Raw genomic sequence first — 16,271 nt, 5'->3', positions numbered from 1 at the left:
TCATGATGTTTTTATTAATCATTAAATAATATTAAATAAATGATAAATATTCTATAATATATTAACTGATGAATTAATTATTTTTCTTATTATACAATGTAGAAAATAAAAACCGTTTTTTTTTCTTGTAAATGAAGTTTTTTGTTGTGATGGTTACATGGATAATAAATGAGTTAATGTATGACTTGTAGCCACGACTTAAGAAATGTTTTTGAATTAAATATAAAGGAGGGAGAACAGTGATTTAATGCTTCTCTCCACCGTTGTCAGCACACTTATATTACGGCATTACATTTGGGGTTCTCTAGAGAAAGTTATGGCTAATTCTTTCCAATTGCCCAGACAATTGACTGCTAAAGATACACAGGGAAAGAAAGCTTTTCAATTTTTTATTTTAATTTTTGTTATTGTCTTTTACCTTTTCAGTTTCCTAGATAGTAATACTTCACTCACAAACCCTTTTTATTAAACTCCATTATGTATTGATAATGTGATATTATGTATCCTTTTTGGTGTCAAACTTGGGCACTGAGCTTTGCTACCCCATTGTGTTTTGTGTAATCCATTGATTTCAACCCCATTGTGTCTTGTGTGATCCATTGTTATCAAAGAGGGTTCCGGTTCATGCACAAAAACATAAACAATTCAAAACAAAACTCCATCTCAACCGAGAGAATTATACAAGTTGTCAGCGGCCAAATAAAGATACCAGAGCCATGTTTCTTACTAAGCACTATTAGTAAACAGCTAACACAGTTTAGTCATATTTTACAGTAAACGCCCACCATCTAACAACAATCCGTTTACACATCTTAGGCTTAGTAACTTCCAAGAAAGACAGGCCAGGCCCTCCCGCCATGTCCAACTCCGTTAGCTGCTGAAATCTTTTCACAACATCATCACCTCCATTTACAAAGATAGCAAACATCAGATGTCAGGTTCTTTGCCTGACCCTCCTGCCATTGGTATCTCCGCCATCGGAAAGTTGAGCCCATACGCTTCGAGATTTCCCACCCCCACTGCTGCAATCCTCCTCACAACCTGCCACTGTCTTCAGCAGCTCTGATTGCAGTGATGGGCAGTTCTCTTTGAGGTATTCGAAACCATCTGACCGCATAACAGCTGCCAAAATTGAAATTTTAGAATAATATAGTATGCATAGGTAAGCTTTTTTACACATATATATAATGCAATATCTTTCCTTCTCCCCAAATTTTGGAATTTTCAACTATTTGGTGCTGCAAATGATAACCAGACTATTACTACTGAGTCTAAGATAATGGATTGCAAAAGCAACAGTTCAATGACAACAAATGCATTCCCATGAAAGACCCACAGAAAGATGGCTACAGAAACTGATCTCAGCAAAACTCCACCAGGCCAAAATGGCTACCATGGTTTGCGAACAAATCCTTGTACATTGCTCATGTGACCTTACCTAAAATGCACATGAAATATGATATAAAAACCATATAAAAACCCACATTTTTACCAAAAAACAAAACTCACCACAGGCCCCTCTCCTTACATACTCTCACCCTCGCTTAACAAGAAGCAAAATATTATTTTTGAACAAATGAGGTACAATAGCCTAGATGTTAATGAATCACACTTGACCAACAAATCAGCCCCAGACTGTTGGAATAAGACTTTAAATTCCTTGTTTGGCTCTAATGCTCTACTGAGTAAGAACCAAAAGCATGCTAATGACACAGAGCACAATCACAGCAACTATAGAAAAAAGTCATTGCGTATTGCAGTATGCAATCCCCAAACACAAAATATATAAATGAAACAAAGTTTTGCTAGTGTTGGGCTATATTACAGATCAACTTAAATCTTTAGGTAAAATGAAGGTGGTGTCATAATCAAGTTTATCAAATGGTCTTGTCTACGAATCTCCTCATTGTGTGAAAAAAGTTATTCTATTTGTTTATAAGTTGTGTTTGCTAAAGTGATTATTATTGGTATGTAATAACTTGTATCTGTTTGCTAAAGTGGCAATTCAAGCTCTTTATAGATGTTGAGTTCTACAAATTAGAACTTACCTATCAACTAATCAATTTAAACATTTCAGTTTGGGAGTAACTTAATACAAATCCTAGCAGCCAGAGATCTTGCACATGACTGCATGTGTTAAAAAGTAGAGAAAACAATGAAAACTATAAAGAGCTTGAATTAAAACAAAGAAAGAGACTCACTCTTTCCAATCTCAAAAATAATATATTTAAAATGAAAATGTATGATTAGTGACACTATATTTTGTTGAAAGAAATTAAATAATCCCCCTGAAAATCCTTTATCTATATATCTAAAACTATCAATGGGGGCCATTTTTTACTATTACATGAAATTGAGGTTGCGACCCAGATATCTGAAAGAGACCTATCTCCATCAATTTTTTTTTTTTTTTTTTTTACAATTGGGGTGTCCAGGCCAGCTTGCACGCACCTCAACTAATCCCCGGGACCCATTGAACACCCTACAAGCCTAATGTTCTAGGTAAACCACAAATGTGGTAAGTGGCCCCAGGGTGGTTTGAACCCAGGAAGTCAGTGAAGGGAGCAAACCTTCTTAACCACCAGGCCAACCACTTAGGGTTTCATCTCCGTCAAAATTGTAAACTTGGTATTTGACAAAATTGTGGAAGCTGACCACTTTACTAGAAAAATTGAGAACTCGGTCGAAGGGAAGGCTTGAGGACAGAATTCTTTATTATTTTAGGGTTAGTGAACACCAAACAAATGTTTCAAACAAAAGGAATGCAAGCATTATAAATGAGGTCAAATGTCCACATGAAATGCAATAACATTGAATTAGAGATCTTATTTCTATCAACACCAAAAAATATTTATCTGAACACACCATAATATGCCCAAATAGAAAGAGAATAAATCATGCCGTCAGGCCAGAGCAACCAGAAAGAACAGTTAAAAAAAATATTTGGACCACATTGCTCACTGACTTTGATCTATACACATTTTCATCAATAACAATATTTCAAAATATACAAAATTAAGTAAATTTCTCAATAATAGCTATACACCTTCTATTTACAGAAGAAACGCAAATGATATTATTTATATACAGAGATTTACAAAAGGGTGAACAAGCAATTCACATAGTCTATACAATAGTAAGTCAAGAAACCTCCAAAGAACTAAGACTCAAATCAAGTGACTATGACATCGTAAAAGAGTCCAAAAGTCAACAATGAAAATTTTCAAACAAGAAAAGATCCAGTCTTACATTTTTCAAACCATATGTTAGTATTATTCCATTTCTTTTTTACAGTCTTACTTTCAAATTATTTCACTCTTCAATTCTTTTGTTTCTGTGAAATCTTTATTCAATTTTTTTAATTGCCACTTTCGCAGAGTGCAAAATTATGTTACAAAACCATTGGACTCTATTGTATTATATTAGTATTGTGATCAAAAATATTTTATTCATAAGAAAATAAATTATATGTGTAACAATAAGAGGGCTTCCATTTACTGGCAAGTGAACTAAAATTCTACAAACAATCTTCAGAGAAATATTATCAACAACCATAAACACCTTCAAAACTAATGAATGAATTTTAAAATTCAGTAACCAAGTATATAACTAGAAATCTAGCTACTTGGAGCTCACCAAGCAATCTCACAAAATATAATAGACAACATAAAACTCAGAACAGCATTACACTACTTTAACAGCACCAGACCTAATATTATTCAGGAATAATCCCTTCTAATACAAATACAGCTATCACAATCTTGTTTTTGCCTTTAATTCCATATTCCCTCTATTGAAAACATTGTTCTCCACTAAGCCAGTTGGTTGATATTCACAGTCAACAAATTTTAACCAGTACATATTCAAATCCGTTTGATTTTATCCAATATAGCACTGCTGCTACAAGTTGATCTGACAAAAGTGATCACATTTCTGAAAAGATCGACTTTGATAGACCAAAAACAGTTCACGATGTCTTTGTGGGTACTGCTTGAAGCATGATAGACATAAAAACTCAAGCGATCTTCATATAAATAAATTTCTAGTATAAAGCTTTACAGGTGAACTTTTATCATTCTATACACTCCTAAAAGCATCCATAAGTGAAGAATAAAATTATAGGTCCTTATCAATATCTATTAACTATACAGCAAAATTCATCTTCAAGGAAATAGGATCAACACAAGGTCAATAACAAACAGATGCATACTAGCATATATAAGATATTTTTCAATAGAGGTCAAGCTTCATGCTCAAAAAAAGTCATCATACTTTTACTTCTAAACAGCAGTTATGATTTTTTCTCACATATAGTTAAGGAAATGTAAGAGGAAACCGAAAACAGACCAGCAAGATTTTCAGCAGCAAATTTTAGGCAAACAGCTTTTAGTTCTGTAGCATGATATTGATCGGCCAAGGCTAAGATTTTGGCAACAGAATTCACAGAAATATCCTTGCATAGATGAGATTCACACATCAATCTGAGTCTCTCCAAGCCATATCTGTCTGCTGCTGCCAACAACTTTGCAACTAGGGTATCTGATACAGAAGACATACAAGAAGAGCCAGATCCCGCCACGTCCACATCCTCTGTAAGAGAATCTCTGTATATGAAGTGTAATATGGCCTGCAGGAAGCAGAGAAAAACAGTGATGAAACATACAATACCGTCAGAAGAGAACAAATGCTCACCAAAGACCTCATGCAAAACAATAGGAACAATAAGAGATGAATTCACCTTAAAAACCTTAGGCTCTAGATCACTAATTACAATCTCTTGCTTATCTTCCTCTAACACCTCAAAGAATTTAGATCGAAATATAGGAGATCGAGCAGCCAAAACCAACTTGTGAGCATGAAACTTTTCTCCAGCTACATCAAAGGTTACATCTGAACATTCCATATTTTCCAATAACATGCCAAAATGTTCTCCAATATCAGACTCTGGAACCTGAATTGAATGTAACCTTGAACAATCTATGGCTGAAACCACAACTCCAACAGTACAATTGATCTTCAGGCAATCATCCTTGAGGTAATCAGATGTTTCAAGCAAAGCTCGTCTGAAAAAACGCTTGTAACCCCTATATTGAAGAAATTGAACATATTATTGTCCTTAAATAAACATCCAAATGGGTAAAATGAATCACAGGGTAAACAATATTCAACATCAGTTTACTATACGTCTAACTGAGTTACAAATAAGAGATAGCAGAGCAATTGTGATGCATTAACTCTGCCTACAACACAAAATTACATACGGAAATCAAACAATTTGACAGATACAATCAATTATTAAAAAAATGGAATCTAGGTTAGCAGAACGCGCAAAGACAAGTATAAAGAATTATAAAATTGAGATAATAAGAAGCTGTAAAATGAGCTTGAGCTGTAGGACCTGGAATTTGCAAATTAGAAATCTACATTTACGACAAATTCATTTTAGCAAGAAAAACATAGTAGGAGAGGGAAAAAAAAAAATAGATTGCAAATTCCCTAGACTCCATCTGGTATTGAAATAAACATCAATGATATTATATATAAACATCTCCCTTATTAGCAGACCAAGATTCTGAACCTTTGGATTAATCCAACCCAAGGGTTGAATATGCTTTGAATACGAAAAGTGGTTGAAAGCCTATGGTAGATTAAATGATGGCTTACACTAACTCTGCAATTACTTTGTACTTTCCTTGTTTATATGTTCATTCTCTCTTCCATTCCACTTTTCCTCTCTAGTCTCACTAAGTCACTTATCTTCTTTCTTCTTGGCTCCTCAAATCTAGTGAATTTCACATTCACAATGTAGAAAGGATGAAACTGTACCCAGTTATTGAATCTTTCCTACTCCTGCTACCTTTTATGCTACTTGAAGATGTGTGAGGAGCTGTCCTACTCTCTTTATCAGACTTTTAAGCAAATTTTCTCTGGATCCTTGATATAATTTCTCCTTTTTTTTGAAACATTCATTCTGCTACAATTTCTTTAATGCCTTTGTTTCCCTCTCTTTCTGGCACTTGAAGCCTATATATATAAGTTGTTTGCAAGATAAGTTCTGTAGTATTTAAAGATCTAAGGAACAGTAGATCCAATTGGGATTTTATAAAAGCAACCTTAGTCCCACTTAGCACTAAAATTTGAATTTTGTAGTTTCCATTGTAATTATACTTCTCTCAAGTGCATCAAGCAACTACATATGCAGAACTTTTACATACATTGTTATCAAATCTTAAAAAGAGAGAAAAAGCTAGCTCAGCCAAAGAACAAACAAAAATGAGTTGCTGCTGAATTTGCCACCATTGAACATATACACAACTCTTCTATATCCTCTTACCCCTTGATTAAGCTGCATCTTTCCCCAGATTTTTAGAAGCTACCATTTTCTCCAAGACTCCGATATCTCCTAAATTAACATATTTACACACAATTGGGCAACTATTTGCGTTTGACATTCAGTTTTTTTGTCGATTGACCAAGAGAGTAAGATAAACTTAAAAAATAATAAACAAAAGTTGGTCAGAGACAAAGAATGTGAGAGAGAAGGAGACTTGGCGAGACAGAAAAACTGGAATGGGAGAGAGAAAATGAACTTGTATAAAACAAATTCTAACCGGAATCAACACAAAAAGGGTGGTGACATTACTAGAAACAAAATAACAAGCTATACAAAGGCCACAACACATGAAACGAATAAGAAATTCCAAACAATCTCATACAAAATCCCTAAAAAATTTCACATCATTAATGAAACAAACAAATCATCATAATCAAAACAATTAAGACAATTAAAACCAAATCTACTATTTCATTCACAATTTATCTTCATTGTCAAAATTTCAGAATTAAAACCTAACCTACCACATGCTCCCTCGATACTTCAGTGTGTAAGGCCCGCTTTCAAGCGAGCGGTCAAAATGGCTATGCACCTTGTGTTTTCCTTTACCACTCTGATCCACGAGCGTCAATTCAAACAACGCTCTCACATCGGTTCCCTCGCTCGCTAATGCAATAAAAACTGAAACGTATGTTGAATTATCCTCTGGATTTTTGCCGTCAGGGTAAAAATAAATGGCCCACTGGTAACCGCCTACCGTGAAATTGTCACTGGCAATGTGCTTCCCGATTCCCATGCCTTTCGCTAATGAGTAACCCTGGATCACGAATTTGTGGGAGCCGTTCACGGTTTCGGTAACGGACCGCGAGCTCGTCGGGGACACCAGTGGGCTCGGGCTGCTGCTGCTCATTGCTTCATTGAAATGGTGAAGGAATTTGAATTTCAAATTGAATCTGAATTTGAATAGTTTCAATTGAATTGAATTGAATTGAATGGAAATGAAATAATCAGAGAATTTTTTTTTCAGTTAGGGTTTTCTGGGTTTGTGAGTGATGAAATGAAGGAAATGAGTTTACGGAGTTTGAAGAAAGACGGAGCTGAGAACTGCCACGCGAGGCTGGAGGGCTCCAAGAGAATTTTATATGGGATTAATACTTAAAACACCCCCTAAAACTTGAGAAGCTTCAGAAACTACCAAACACACCCCCTCCGTCAATTTTCATTGTTTACTCTAATTAGGATGAAGGGTAAAGGAGACTTTAACATATTGAATAATCTGAAAAATAAAAAATAAAAAATAAAAACTAAAGTTGAATAATCTCAAAAAGAAAAATCAGAAAATAAAAGAAAATCTTTAAAAGTTATAAAAAATACAAAAAATTGAAGAAAAAAAGAGCCGACCACCAACGGAACCAGATCTAGTTGCTAGGCCACTACTGCAAGCAAGATCACAATAGAAAAGGCTATGACCTTGGCAGATCACAGCCGAAGCTACTATAATCACTTAATCTTTTTTTAATTTTAAAATAAATTATTATTTTACATAATTAAGAAAATTTTCTAATTTTTCTTCAAAAACTAAAACTCAAATTAGTTTATGTAAAAATTAAAAAGTTATTTGGATATTTAAATTTTTCAGTTTTGATCATTTTTGTAAGTTAGAGATAGGATAAATAATAAAAAAAATATTTTTTATTTAATTTAGAGTTTTTTTTTAGTTTAGGCATTTTGGTTTAGGGTTTACTTTACAGTTTTTTTAGTTTAGGCATTTTGGTTTAGGGTTTACTTACAGTTTTTTTAGTTTAGGCATTTTGGTTTAGGGTTTACTTTAGAGTTTTCTTAGTTTAGGCATTTTAGTTTTAAAGTTTGATTTAAATTTAGTTGAAAAGCTTAATGGTAGTAAGACATTTCATAAGTCAAAGAGAATTAATTAAATTTAATTGAAAGCTTTAGGGGCAAATCGAACTTTTCACAAGTCAAACTGAGTCAACATCCAACTTAACAGACAAAATTAACGGCAGGGTGTGTTTGGTAGTTTTGGAAGTGTTTTTGTATCAACCCATTTATGTGTGAGGTTAATGACTTAAATGACTGAAATGTCCCTGCATTTTATTTTAGGTATTATAAGTTGGAATTTGAGCAAGCTTACCATAGAAATACTGAGATATGGTGAAACTCAGTGAAAAAGGTTAGTTAACAACCCAAAATAATTAATGATTTGATACAATTAATAAAAATCATAATTTTCAAAAAAATATTTAGGGGTATTAAAATTAACAAATTTAGGGGGTTAAAAAAAGTGAATAATATTGATAATATTGTGAGTTTTGGGCATTTTACTATTTAACTTTTTTGAATACTAATATAGTATTCCCAAAAACCACCAAGAGCCAAAATTATTTCGGCCTATATATTATTAAAATAAATTTCACCTTCAATAATATAAATAAAATTAATTAATACTTAAATATGAATAATAAAATATTTTTATTTGTATTATTTATATTAAAAATTAATTACTATTAAATTTATATAAAATTAAATAATCCAAAATTATTTTTACTGTAATATTAATTAATTGATGAATTGTTTTTCATGATGTTTTATTAATCATTAATAATATAAATAAATGATAAATATTCTATAATATAATAACTGATGAATTAATTATTTTTCTATTATACAATGTAGAAAATAAAAACCGTTTTTTTTCTTGTAAATGAGTTTTTTGTTGTGTATGGTTAAATGAGTTAATGTTATGACTGTAGCCATGACTAAGAAATGTTTTTGAATTAAATATAAAGGAGGGAGAACAGTGATTTAATGCTTCCTCCACCGTTGTCAGCACACTTATATTACGGCATTACATTGGGGTTCTCTAGAGAAATTATGGCTAATTCTTTCCATTGCCCAGACAATTGACTGCTAAAGATACAAGGAAAGAAAGCTTTCAATTTTTTATTTTAATTTTTGTTATTGTCTTTTCTTTAGTTTCCTAGATAGTAATACTTCACTTCAAACCCTTTTATTAAACTCCATTATGTAGTGATAATGGATATATGTATCCTTTTTGGTGTCAAACTTGGGCACTGAGCTTGCCACCCATTGTGTTTTGTGTAATCCATTGATTTCAACCCCATTGTGTCGTGTGATCCATTGTTATCAAGAGGGTTCCGGTCATGCACAAAAACACAAAACAATCAAACAAAACTCCATCTCAACCGAGAGAATTATACAAGTTGTCAGCGGCCAAATAAAGATACCGAGCCATGTTTCTTACTAAGCACTATAGTAAACAGTAACACAGTTTAGTCATATTTTACGTAAACGCCCACCATCTAACAACAATCCGTTTACACATCTTAGGCTTAGTAACTTCCAAGAAAGAAGGCCAGGCCCTCCCGCCATGTCCACTCCGTTAGCTGTGAAATCTTTTCACAACATCATCACCCCATTTACAAAGATAGCAACATCAGATGTCAGGTTCTTTGCCTGACCCTCCTGCCATTGTATCTCCCCATCGGAAAGTTGAGCATACGCTTCGAGATTTCCCACCCCCACTGCTGCAATCCTCCTCACAACCTGCCACTGCTTCAGCAGCCTGATTGCAGTGATGGGCAGTTCTCTTTGAGGTATTCGAAACCATCTGACCGCATAACAGCTGCCAAAATTGAAATTTTAGAAAATATGTATGCATAGGTAAGCTTTTTACACATATATATAATGCAATATCTTTCCTTCTCCCCAAATTTTGGAATTTTCAACATTTGGTGCTGCAAAGATAACCAGACTATTACTACTGAGTCTAAGATAATGGATTGCAAAAGCAACAGTTCAATGACAACAAATGCATTCCCGAAAAGACCCACGAAAGATGGCTACAGAAACTGATCTCAGCAAAACTCCACCAGGCCAAAATGGCTACCATGGTTTGCGAAAATCCTTGTACATGCTCATGTGACCTTACCTAAAATGCACATGAAATATGATATAAAAACCATATAAAAACCCACATTTCACAAAAAACAAAACTCACCACAGGCCCCTCTCCTTACATACTCTCACCCTCGCTTAACAGAAGCAAAATATATTTTTGAACAATGAGGTACAATAGCCTAGATGTTAATGAATCACACTTGACCAACAAATCAGCCCCAGACTGTTGGAATAAGACTTTAAATTCCTTGTTTGGCTCTAAGCTCACTGGTAAGAACCAAAAGCTGCTAATGACACAGAGCACAATCACAGCAACTATAGAAAAAAGTCATTGCGTATTGCAGTATGCAATCCCCAAACACAAAATATATAAATGAAACAAGTTTGCTAGGTTGGGCTATATTACAGATCAACTTAAATCTTTAGGTAAAATGATGGTGGTGATAATCAAGTTTATCAAATGGTCTTGTCTACGAATCTCCTCATTGTGTGAAAAAAGTGTATTATTGTTTATAAGTTGTGTTTGCTAAAGTGATTATTATTGGTATGTAATAACTTGATCTGTTTGCTAAAGTGGCAATTCAAGCTCTTTATAGATGTTGAGTTCTACAAATTAGAACTACCTATCAACTAATCAATTTAAACATTTCAGTTTGGGAGTAATTAATACAAATCCTAGCAGCCAGAGATCTTGCACATGACTGCAGTGTTAAAAAGTAGAGAAAACAATGAAAACTATAGAGCTTGAATTAAAACAAAGAAAGAGACTCACTCTTTCCATCTCAAAATAATATTTAAAATGAAAAGTATGATTAGTGACACTATATTTTGTTGACAGAAATTAAATAATCCCCCTGAAAATCTTATCTATATCTAAAACTCAATGGGGGCCATTTTTTATATTACATGAAATTGAGGTTGCGACCGATATATCTGAAAGAGACCTATCTCCATCAATTTTTATTTTTTTTTTTTTTTTTTTTACAATGGGGTGTCGGCCAGCTTGCACCACCTAACTAATCCCCGGACCCATCGAACACCCTACAAGCCTAAGTTCTAGGTAAACCACAAATGTGGTAAATGGCCCAGGGTGGTTTGAACCCAGGAGTCAATGAAGGGAGCAAACCTTCTTAACCACGCCCAACCACTTAGGGTTTCATCTCCTCAAAATTGTAAACTGGATTTGACAAAATTGTGGAAGCTGACCACTTTACTAGAAAAATTGAGAAACGTCGGAAGGGAAGTTGAGGACAGAATTCTTTATTTTTTAGGGTTAGTGAACACCAAACAAATGTTTCAAACAAAAGGAATGCGCATTATAAAGAGGTCAAATGTCCCCATGAAATGCAATAACATTGAATAGAGATCTTATTTCTATCAACACCAAAATATTTTCTGAACACACCATAATATGCCCAAATAGAAAAGAATAAATCAGCCGTCAGGCCAGAGCAACCAGAAAGAACAGTTAAAAAAAATATTTGGACCACATTGCTCACTGACTGTGATCTATAACATTTTCATCAATACAATATTTCAAAATATACAAAATTAAGTAAATTTCTCAATAATAGCTATACACCTTCTATTTACAGAAGAAACGCAAATGATATTATTTATATACAGAGATTTACAAAAGGGTGAACAAGCGATTCACATAGTCTATACAATAGTAAGTCAAGAACCTCCAAAGAACTAAGACTCAAATCAAGTGACATGACATCGTAAAAGAGTCCAAAAGTCAACAATGAAAATTTCAAAAAGAAAAGATCCAGTCTTACATTTTTCAAACATATGTTAGTATATTCCATTTTTTTTACAGTTTACTTTCAAATTATTCACTCTTCAATTCTTTTGTTTCGTGAAATCTTTATTCAATTTTTTTAATTGCCACTTTCGCAGAGTGCAAAATTTGTTACAAAACCATTGGACTCTATTGTATTATATTAGTTGTGATCAAAAATATTTTATTCATAAGAAATAAATTATATGTGTAACAATAGAGGGCTTCCATTACTGGCAAGTGAACTAAAATTCAAAACAATCTTCAGAGAAATATTATCAACAACCATAAACACCTTCAAAACTAATGAATGAATTTACAGTTCAGAAACCAAGATATAACTAGAAATCTAGCTACTTGGAGCTCACCAAGCAATCTCACAATATAATAGACAACATAAACTCAGAACAGCTACACTACTTTAACAGCACCAGACTAATATTTTCGGAAATCCCTTCTAATACAAAAACAGCTATCACAATCTTGTTTTTGCCTTTAATTCCATATCCCCTATTGAAAACATGTTCTCCACTAAGCCAGTTGGTTGATATTCACGTCAACAAATTTTAACCAGTACATATCAAATCCGTTTGATTTTATCCAATATAGCACTGCTGCTACAAGTTGATCTGACAAAAGTGATCACATTTTTGAAAAGATCACTTTGATAGACCAAAAACAGTTCACGATGTCTTTGTGGGTACTCTGAAGCATGATAGACTAAAAACTCAAGCGATCATATAAATAAATTTCTAGTATAAAGCTTTAAGGTGAACTTTATCATTCTATACACTCCTAAAAGCATCCATAAGTGAAGAATAAAATATAGGTCCTTATCAATCATCTTAAACTATACAGCAAAATTATCTCAAGGAAATAGGATCACACAAGGTCAATAACAAACAGATGCATACTAGCTATATAAGAATTTTTTCAATAGAGGTCAAGCTTCATGCTCAAAAAAAGTCATCATACTTTTACTTCTAAACAGCAGTTATGATTTTTTCTCACATATAGTTAAGGAATGTAAGAGGAAACGAAAACAGACCAGCAGATTTTCAGCAGCAAATTTTAGGCAAACAGCTTTTAGTTCTGTAGCTGATATGATCGGCCAGGCTAAGATTTTGGCAACAGAATTCACAGAAATATCCTTGCTAGATGAGATTCACACATCAATCTGAGTCTCTCCAAGCCATATCTCTTGCTGCTGCCAACAATTTGCAACTAGGGTATCTGATACGAAGACATACAGAAGAAGCCAGATCCCGCCACGTCCACATCCTCTGTAAGAGAATCTCTGTATTGAAGTGTAATATGGCCTGCAGGAAGCAGAGAAAAACAGTGATGAAACATACAATACCGTCAGAAGAGAACAAATCACCAAAGACCTCATGCAAAACAATAGGAACAATAAGAGATGAATTCACCTTAAAACCTTAGGCTCTAGATCACTAATTACAATCTCTTGCTTATCTTCCTCTACACCTCAAAGAATTTAGATCGAAATATAGGAGACGAGCAGCCAAAACCAACTTGTGAGCATGAAACTTTTCTCCAGCTACATCAAGGTTACATCTGAAACATTCATTTTCCAATAACATGCCAAAATGTTCTCCAATATCAGACTCTGGAACCTGAATTGAATGTAACCTTGAACAATCTATGGCTGAAACCACAACTCCAACAGTACAATTGATCTTCAGGCAATCATCCTTGAGGTAATCAGATGTTTCAAGCAAAGCTCGTCTGAAAAACGCTTGTAACCCCTATAAGAAATTGAACATATTATTGTCCTTAAAAACATCCAAATGGGTAAAATGAATCACAGGGTAAACAATATTCAACATCAGTTTACTATAACGTCTAACTGAGTTACAAATAAGAGAAGCAGAGCAATTGTGATGCATTAACTCTGCCTACAACACAAAATTACATACGGAAATCAAACAATTTGACAGATACAATCAATTATTAAAAAAATGGAATCTAGGTTAGCAGAACGGCAAAGACAAGTATAAAGAATTATAAAATTGAGATAATAAGAAGCCGTAAAATGAGCTTGAGCGTTAGGACCTGGAATTTGCAAATTAGAAATCTACATTTACGCAAATTCATTTTAGCAAGAAAAAACAGTAGGAGAGGGAAAAAAAAAAATAGATTGCAAATTCCCTAGACTCCATCTGTATTGAAAAACATCAATGATATTATATAAAACATTCCCTTATTAGCAGACCAAGATTCTGAACCTTTGGATTAATCCAACCCAAGGGTTGAATATGCTTTGAATACAAAAGTGGTTGAAAGCCTATGGTAGATTAAAGATGGTTACACTAACTCTGCAATTACTTTGTACTTTCCTTGTTTATATGTTCATTTCTCTTCCATTCCACTTTTCCTCTCTAGTCTCACTAAGTCATTATTTCTTCTTCTTGGCTCCTCAAATTAGTGAATTTCACATTCACAAGTAGAAAGGATGAAACTGTACCCAGTTATTGAATCTTCCTATCTGCTACCTTTTATGCTACTTGAAGATGTGTGAGGAGCGTCCTACTCTCTTTATCAGACTTTTAAGCAAATTCTCTGGATCCTGATATAATTTCTCCTTTTTTTTTGAAACATTCATTCTGCTACAATTTCTTTATGCTTTGTTTCCCCTCTTTCTGGCACTTGAAGCCTATATATAAAGTTGTTTGCAGATAAGTTCTGTAGTATTTAAGATCTAAGAAAAAAGGATTTCGAGTGTTTTAGGAGAATGTAGTATCCTCTTCCTTATTTGGATCATATCTTATCCACATTCACTACCTATTTTAACTCATATTCCTCTCCCTATTAGATTCCTCTATTCGAATATGATTCTACTTCCTATATTGAAGGATGTCCCTAATATTATTTACTTTATGGGCAACCATTATCAAATAGGGATTCTTATTATTTTTCCCTTGGGAAATTTCGGGCACTACAAGGGTGTGTTTGGTTCATATAATATTTTATTATAGGAGGATGTTATATTAATGAAAAGATAGATCATTTTGAAAATTACTGGGAATGTTTAGAGAAATGTGTTTGGTTAGTTGGAATAAATTGGTGATATATTTATATGTTTGGTTGGGATAATAAAGGAGTGGATATGTTATATAGATTACTAAATTGCTCTCCTTTTTAAATATTAATATAATATTTTTATTATTATTTTTATTTGAATCATTTCTTTTAACCCCCTACATTTGAAATTTTGCTAAAATACCTCAGCTATAAAAACTTAATTTGTAGCAAAATCATCCCCACCCACCCCAAGCCACTACCAGCAGCCAACCACCACCACCGGCCGCCGACAGAATGGAACACAACCGGCCGTATATTATCGGTTGTGCACCGACAAAGTCATTTTTGGTCATGGATCAAAGATCCACGGCCGTTTCACGACCAAAGATGTGACCGTGAAACGACGGCTATGAAACGGTGGCTGTGAAATGGCCAAATCTGTGGCCGTTTCATGTCCACATCTTTGGCCGTTACGGCCTTACTAGCACATGACAGGCCAAATCCTGCTGGTCGTGCACCATTATGGCGATTGCGGCCGGCGGTAGTCTTGGGTGGCTGGGGGTATTTTGTTAATGTTTAAACTTTTTTGTGGCTGGGGTGTTTTAGCTAAATTCTCAAATTTAGGGGGATTGGATGGTTATTTGGTGGACATTTGAGGTAATTATGTCCGAAATGGTATTTAATTAAGGGCAAAATAGATATAAAAAATCATATTACCTCAGTAATCTTTTAATAACACCACCTGTAGAGGGTATCTGATTACCCCCTATATTACCAACAGTTAACACTGTTTGCAATAAAAAATACCCATAATATTTTATCACTTGCAAACCAAATAACAGAATCTTGCAAAATAAACGAAGATTATCCATGTTATCTTATATGACCCGAACTAAACGGACTCCAAGGAGTAAGTGGAAAAAAAATTAATCATAACAAAAGATTATTGATTTGATTTTCTTAGTTATTTGTTATTATAATAAAGACTATAAAAAAAAATGATGTTTAAACGATCAAAGCTGGTTAATGAAAGTTTTACCTGGATGGAGAGCATCGAATGGTGGTAAAGTGTGCTATTTCCATTCAAGGGGTGCGAAAATGTGTTTCTGCAAACGTAGGATGGGAAAGGCTCTGTCTGGTTCATTTTTTTTACAGTTTTTAGAAACGTTTTTTGAA

General features: G+C 33.8%; 1 protein-coding gene and 1 pseudogene across 2 annotated transcripts; both read right to left on the bottom strand.

Moving 5' to 3' along the window:
* Positions 1 to 717: 717 nt before the first annotated feature.
* LOC116132244 (BTB/POZ and MATH domain-containing protein 4-like) lies at positions 718 to 7,439 on the bottom strand. 2 transcript variants are annotated; one of them, XM_031417897.1, is made up of 4 exons: positions 6,859 to 7,439; positions 4,739 to 5,084; positions 4,348 to 4,627; positions 718 to 1,122 (listed from the first exon to the last, which is right to left on the bottom strand). In XM_031417897.1, the coding sequence occupies exons 1-4, from the start codon at positions 7,242 to 7,244 to the stop codon at positions 935 to 937; spliced, it is 1,200 nt and encodes a 399-aa protein (XP_031273757.1). In that variant the 5' UTR covers positions 7,245 to 7,439; the 3' UTR covers positions 718 to 934. The 2 variants fall into 2 exon arrangements, with proteins under 2 accessions (XP_031273757.1, XP_031273756.1); XM_031417896.1 differs by having other exon boundaries at positions 4,348 to 5,084.
* Positions 7,440 to 9,806: 2,367 nt separating this feature from the next.
* Positions 9,807 to 15,448, bottom strand: LOC116132203 (annotated as a pseudogene).
* Positions 15,449 to 16,271: the final 823 nt, after the last annotated feature.

Source organism: Pistacia vera, unplaced genomic scaffold (assembly GCF_008641045.1).
Source record: "Pistacia vera cultivar Batoury unplaced genomic scaffold, PisVer_v2 Contig25, whole genome shotgun sequence".
NCBI classification, from domain to species: Eukaryota; Viridiplantae; Streptophyta; class Magnoliopsida; order Sapindales; family Anacardiaceae; genus Pistacia; species Pistacia vera.
Note: the sequence above shows the minus strand (reverse complement) of the source record. Positions and strands in the feature narration are given on the sequence as shown.

What these genes read in the sequence shown, in the direction of transcription:
- LOC116132244 (XM_031417896.1), bottom strand. Translation starts at nt 7,244, where the DNA reads ATGAGCAGCAGCAGCCCGAGCCCACTGGTGTCCCCGACGAGCTCGCGG. An exon ending in AAGTATCGAGGGAGCATGTG is followed by an intron (nt 5,085 to 6,858) that starts GTAGGTTAGGTT and finishes TCTTCAATATAG; the next exon opens with GGGTTACAAGCGTTTTTTCA. An exon ending in TGCTGCTGAAAATCTTGCTG is followed by an intron (nt 1,123 to 4,347) that starts GTCTGTTTTCGG and finishes CAATTTTGGCAG; the next exon opens with CTGTTATGCGGTCAGATGGT.